Below are 6,601 nucleotides of genomic sequence, written 5' to 3'. Positions count from 1 at the left end.
ATATAGTGTCACTCTCATGATGTCCTTGTAGGTATTCCATTCCACTGGACTATTTGTTTATTCCTGTACCAACATCATACTACACTAATTATTATATCATCAGCACGTTTTGATACCTAATCTAGCTACCCTCCATTCTTGTACTTTTAAAAAACTTTACGGGCTCTACTGCAACTTTTATAATAATACATTAACTGTAGGATCACTTCGTCAAGTTCTTCTCAAAAATTGTATTAGGTTTTTTATTGTAATCACATTGGATTTAGAAATAATTTTAAAGAAATCATTATCTTTACCTTATTAAGTCTTCCCAAACATAAACCTTATTTTTTTATCTACTGAGTTCATATTTTAGACCTTTATTTCTAAAATTTGTTTTTAATCCATGAAGGTTTGGCACAATTTCGGGGCTTATTCCTAGGTATTTTGTAGCATTTGTTTCTTTGACTACTTCTGGCTACTTTCTTTGACTATTTATGTCTACTTCTATTATTTCTGATTGGTTATAAACAATGTGTAGAAATGCTATAGAATTTTGTGTAGGCCTTATACCCAGCAACTTTGGTAAATCTTATTTTATCAATCTTATTGAACGTCTCAAATTGTTATACAGGAAATGATACTGTCTGCAAATAATGACCATTTTTCATCTTTCTTCACAATCTTTTCCTTTATCTCATTTAGCTGCACAGTTTTAAATATTTCATACATTGTTGAAAATACTGATGATCCTTATTGTCTTACTTCAGTGACAATGCCTCTGAAAAATTAACTTAATGTAGATTTTGCTACAGAATTTCAGGTATGTTACCTTTTCTGGATTTATTTCTATTTTTAATTTTAATTAAAAAAATTCACATTCACATTGAACTCTATGAAAGCTTTTAAAACCTTGATGAATTCTAATTTTTAGCATTTTACTTAGGATCTTCATACTTATGTTTGTAGAAGATGACATTGGCTCATAATTTTCTTTTACTGTCCATATTTGGTTGTAGTATCAAATTTTTGTTAAATTCATTGTATGGCTTATCAATTGCTGTATAACAACTTTCCCCAAAACTTAGCATCTTAAAACCATTAACATCAATTCACAATTTGAGAGTCAGGAATCCGCTTAGATTAGCTTAGCTAGATTAGCTTAGGGTAGTTGTGGTTCAGGGCCCTCATGAGATTACAGTCAAGCTATCTGCTGGGACTGCAGTCTTTTCAAGACTAGAGTGGGCCAGGTGCAGTAGCTCATGCCTGTAATCCCAACACTTTGGGAGGCCAAGGCAGGAGGATTGCTTGAGCCCAGGAGTTCTAGACCAACTTGGCCAACATGGCAAGACCTTGTCTCTAAAAAAAGTTTTTTAAAAATTAGCTGGATGTGGTGACGTGCACTTGTAGTCCTAGCTACTCAGGAAGTGAAGGTAGAATGATCACTTGAGCCCAGGAATTCAAGGCTGCAGTGAGCCGTGATCATGCCACTGCACTCCAGCCTGGGCGACAGAGTGAGATTCTATCAGAAAAAATAAAAGACTAGAGCAAGACTGAAAAACCCACTCCACGCTCACTCATGTGTTTATGGATGGGCCTCCGTTCCTCATGGGCTCTTGGTCAGAGGTGTTGGATCCTCACCCTGTGGGCCACTGCACAGATGGCCTGAGTTTCCTCATGACCTGGCAAAAGAATGCCCTCAGAGTAAGTGATTGAGGAGAGAGAGAATGCCTCCACAATGGAAGCTGCAAACATTTATCATCTAATTTCGTGAGGACATAACTATCTCTCACTTTCGTAATGTTTTATTAGTCACACAAACTAACTGTGGAAAAATGCAGGAGGGGGCTACACAAAGGTGTGAATACCAACAGGTGAGATCACTGGGGGCCAACGTGAAGGGTGACTGCCACACTCATCAAATAAATAAAATGGTTCTCCCTCTTTTTCCTCTTCATTGAATTGTTCATTTAATATATTCCCTTGCTGCTCTTAGAGCATTGTTTGAAAGTAGTAAGGAAGAATTTTTAGTTTACTGACTTTTTCCAGGAAAGGATTGAATTACAATATTTTTTAAAATCTTATCTAATCAAGTTGTCTCTTTCCTCTGGAGTCCACAGAGCAGAGCAATGTGGAGGAAGGCCCTTTGCCTGCTCCTTAGCTCTTAGCAGTCCCAGTTCCTGTTACTCCTGCTCCGTGGAGTCAAGGACACCACCACCCTTGCATGGTATGGCCAATAGTGTGCCATAAATGCTACCCATTATGATAACGTTCTCATCATAAAATAGAAGAAATAGTGTCTTGGGAGAGAGAGGAAATTAAAGAGACTCAAAATCACTCCAGTAGGCCACAAGTAGCCCCTATTTTTTGAGAACTTGCTGTGGCCTAGTAACATTGCTATTTATTACACACACAATGCTTCAAATGTTCCAAATGCTGTGAGAAGTTGACTTTTATTGCCACTTCACAGACAAAAGAATTGAAATTTAGGAGATAAAAATCACTTGTCCAAAATCACAGAGCCAGTACTTATAGACTCATGATATAAATTCAAGTCCCCCCAGTCCCTAAGCCTCTTCCTCCCACTTATATCCATAGGAGGAAGGCCTCATAGCTAGATCTTCCCTCATAGCCTCCCACCCCACTCATAACCCCAATGAATCACAGAAGCAGGGTACAAAGAGAAATAGGCTCATTTATTTATTCATTGATCAACTGGCACTTCCTGAAATCCTGCTGTGTGCCAAGCCTTTCCCCAAAGGAGGATATCAGTGGTGGAGCCAAGTCTAGGGGTGGAAAGGACCTGGACCACACAGAGCAGGACTCCAGAGCCTCCTCCAAATCACCGGAATCAAGCTGTGAGAGAAAATCAGATAAGAGCTTCAGCATAGAAACCAGCCAAGTCATATTCACATCCTTCCTTCTGCCCAAGGATCCTCCTGAGATAAAGAAAATAGCAAGATAGTGCTATAGTTGAGAGAGACTTAGTGTCAGGAGACAAGTCTCATTTTCACCGTAAAACTCTAAATTGAAAGCATTGAATTAGATAATCCTCAAACTCCACGGATCGTTTGGGATTTAACCTCAGAAAACATGACGGAAACAACCTGAATAATAAATTCTTAGTGCACATAGTGCTTTGCAGAGCACTTTCAATCTCATTATGTCCATTTTACCGATAAAGAAACTGAGACTCAGAAAGTCACTTGCCCAGGACCCCCACCCAGAGACACTAGAATAGAATCAAAGCCACAGGTGATCCTATGGAAATCCTGGCCCTGAGACCTAGAGAACAGTTCTCTTGAAGGACAAGGGAGTCAGACAGAGACTCTGCTTGGAATAGGGGTCAAGAGTCCCCCTGCCCATATGCCTGGGCCTCCAGAGGGTTGAGGCTGAGATGGAGGGAGCTCAGCGTGCCCTCGGCCCCTGCTTACCTTTCACAGGGGAAACGCAGGATTTCCCACACATGCCCATGCAGCACTTCAAGTCACGCTCACACTGGCCATCCATCTCACAGTAATTGGGGGGTTTAAGCATCATACATTGGCCATAAGCCGGTGGACAACGCCCAGGCTTCCTCCTCGCTGGGTGAGAGTGAGGCTACCAGTCAGAGGCCTTGTACTTTACACAACCCCTCCTATCTCCACTTTTTAGAGTGAGCCCCTGCTGCAACCTGAGCAGGTCGGATCATCCCCCCCCCATCTCTATCACGACCACTTTCTCCGTAAGTCACCCCCCAAACATAGCACCTGGCTGTCCTAGAACATCAGGCCCCCGTTGATGCAGGGGGCCAGTCGTCCAGTGCTGACTAGGTGGGAGGCTTCCAACTACCTGACTATCTAAATGCCCGCTGCTTCACCACCTGCTGGCTACCTTCCTGCTTAGGGCATGTGACTCATTGACTGATTGACAAGGAGGCCTGGCAGGACCCATCACCCAGTGCCATCCCCCTAATGCTGTGTCCTCAGGCTCACTCCTCTCTACCCAGTTCCCCGATCTGCTTACTTGGGCTTGAGGTGTCAACAGGATCCAGGCATTTGATGCCACAAATGTCAGGACAACATCTCTTCTTCCCTAGACACTGCCAGTCACTCTGGCACTCAGGTTTCTCATATCTAAGGCACTGGGCAGATTTCTTAGGAGGACAGACTCCGGCTTTGAAGGCTTTTGAAGAGAAAGTCAAGAGGTCAGGAGTAGGCTGGGCACTGAGAAGTCATCATGCCTGCTGAACAAAGCACCACTTTTGAGGGGGAGAGACCCTTACCTCAGGAGCTATCCACAAAGCCCAAAGGGTCATGCCTGCCTGATCTCCGGGTGGATTGATGGGCTTGATTAAATTGGACAAATGGACAGGGGATGTTTCAGACCCAAGAAAAGGGCAGCAGGCTTCTAGTCAAGACCTCCCACCCCAGAGCAAAACAGGGCTACACAAAGGCAGAGAGGAAGGCTGGGAGTGATGGAGATGGAGACAGATAAACAAAGATAAATAGAACCAGTGTGAGAGAAGTTGAGAGCTAAAGCCCAAGGCAGAAACACAGAGACAAAATAGCAGAAGCGAAGACACAAAGAAGAAGCAGAGTCAGAAACTAATGATTTGAGAGTCGCAGACAGGTGAAGAAGGCAGAGGATGAGAGAGAGAGAGACAGAGAGAGAGAGAGTGGGATGTGGGCCGACAGCATGGCTGCATAGAAAAAGCATTTCCAGAAGCTCAGAAACCCTCACAGAAACCTTGGAGCTCAGTCAGACATGTATTCCACTCTCAGGGAGGTCTCCTGAAACTAAGCTGAGAGATCAGAGCCTACAGAAGGGGACACACCTACATCACCAGGAGACCGCACCTCTGACCCTGCAGCCCAGATTAGACCAGAATGACTCCCAACTTACACCTTCCAGAGCCTTCCACAGCCCAAGGTGCCAGGGTTCCCAGGGCAAGAAGCATCATGAAGGGGAAGAGGCCACTGGACTTCATGGTGAAGGCAGGAGTGACTCTGATGGCCAATGCCAAACCTCACTATTTATTCTTTCACCAGTGGGTGTGGCCCAACCAGAATTCTTTTGGCCGCTCCCAGCTACTATTGCATAAGCAGGAAGCTTAGCCAGAGACCAGAAATCCTGACACCAAGGAGACGGTTTATCTTTCCTATGCCAGGTAAGGCTTTGAGGCCAACACAGTAATTACCAGAAAAGAAAGGGAAGAGGTTGGCCTGAGAGGTTGGCTGATTAAAGAGGCCATCTCAGTGTCCATCTGAGCCCTAAACATCACGAGACCCCAGGCCATTAGCCTTACAGGTGGAGAGGGGAAGAAGTGGTCAATTGCAAAGGTGCTACCTGGACCTGGAACTGAAACCAGATGCAGACCCCCAGCTGAGACTTCATGCATTACATCCTATTCTCACATTATGAATTCTGATTTTCACATTATTGGACTCTAAGGCATTGTGAAACTCTGCTGAATGCTCAATGCAGTTTCTTTCTCAAAAGTTCAGCTCATTCAACCAACCAATACTCAGTTTCCTGAAATATTTACACCGTTTATCCCCAGTGCCTGTCACAGGAAAAGCATTCACTCAACAAATGAAAGCTGAAGAAGAGCTCTGTTCTCAGCAAATCTCTTCAGAGCTCAGTTTTCTCAGCTGTGAAATGAAATGATACTAACAAGTCAGCCCTTCTCAGAGGGTTATGAAATTAAGGGCATGAAGGGACTCTGAAAAGAATAAATGAATTGTATCCCTTCCCACTAAAGAGAACTGAAATGAATCTGAGATAAAGGGGGAAAGCAGCTCATCAGTCACTGTAATCAACATTTAGCTATGAGATAATTTGAGATCTTAGAGGACTGCTTCCTAAAATTCCCCAAAATCCCTTACAGATCTCACATGACAGCAAAAAATTAAACCCATTCTATATGCTACCCAGTCTGCATAGATTGCTTCTAATTATAAAGAGAGTCATCATTATCTCTAAAATTCAGCCCATAGCTGAGTGTAGGGTCACATACATACAGTCTCAGCTGCTCATGAGGCTGAGGTGTGTGGATTCCCTGAGACTAGGAGTTTGAGACCAGCCCTGGCCAGATATTGAGACCCTATCTCTACAAAAAAAATTTTAAAAATTAGCCAGGCATGATGATGTATGCCTGTAGTCCCAGCTACTTGGGAGGCTGAGCCAGGAGTATGGCTTTAGTCCAGGAGTTTGAGGCTGCAGTGAACCATGATTATGCCACTGCATTCCAGCTTAGGGAACAGAGCGATACTCTGTCTTAAAAAAATAAAATAAAATAAAATAAAATTCAACCAAAGCTCATCTGGCTGCAAACTCTAAGCTCTTGACTCACTATCTTCATGCTAAGAATTCTCCCATTCATTCCTAAAGTGAGTGTTTGTGGAACTTTTCACAGACATGAAAGACTCACTCATTATCAAGTAGTGACAGCCCCACATGAAGTATTTAAGTATTCCACAACCAGACAGTCAACTGGCGGCAGATCTGTTTATATGAAAGTCACTCCAAGGTTTAAATTTTGGTGGATCAGAAGACTTGGACATAATCAATCAATCATCAATCAAATTTTGGTGGAAAAAGAAAAGGACGAAAATTAATATGCACGAGGTAACTACTATGA

The 6,601-nt window shown here is 43.1% G+C and overlaps 1 protein-coding gene across 1 annotated transcript; it reads right to left on the bottom strand.

The window, feature by feature from the left end:
* Positions 1–2,656: 2,656 nt before the first annotated feature.
* Positions 2,657–4,970, bottom strand: SLPI (secretory leukocyte peptidase inhibitor). Its single transcript, XM_011997605.1, has 4 exons — positions 4,864–4,970; positions 3,985–4,143; positions 3,414–3,563; positions 2,657–2,835 (listed from the first exon to the last, which is right to left on the bottom strand). Exons 1-4 carry the CDS (start codon positions 4,946–4,948, stop codon positions 2,831–2,833), a joined length of 399 nt encoding a protein of 132 aa, XP_011852995.1. The 5' UTR covers positions 4,949–4,970; the 3' UTR covers positions 2,657–2,830.
* Positions 4,971–6,601: the final 1,631 nt, after the last annotated feature.

Source organism: Mandrillus leucophaeus, unplaced genomic scaffold, assembly GCF_000951045.1.
Source record: "Mandrillus leucophaeus isolate KB7577 unplaced genomic scaffold, Mleu.le_1.0 Scaffold544, whole genome shotgun sequence".
Lineage (NCBI taxonomy): Eukaryota > Metazoa > Chordata > Mammalia > Primates > Cercopithecidae > Mandrillus > Mandrillus leucophaeus.
This window is presented reverse-complemented; position numbering and strand designations above follow the sequence as displayed.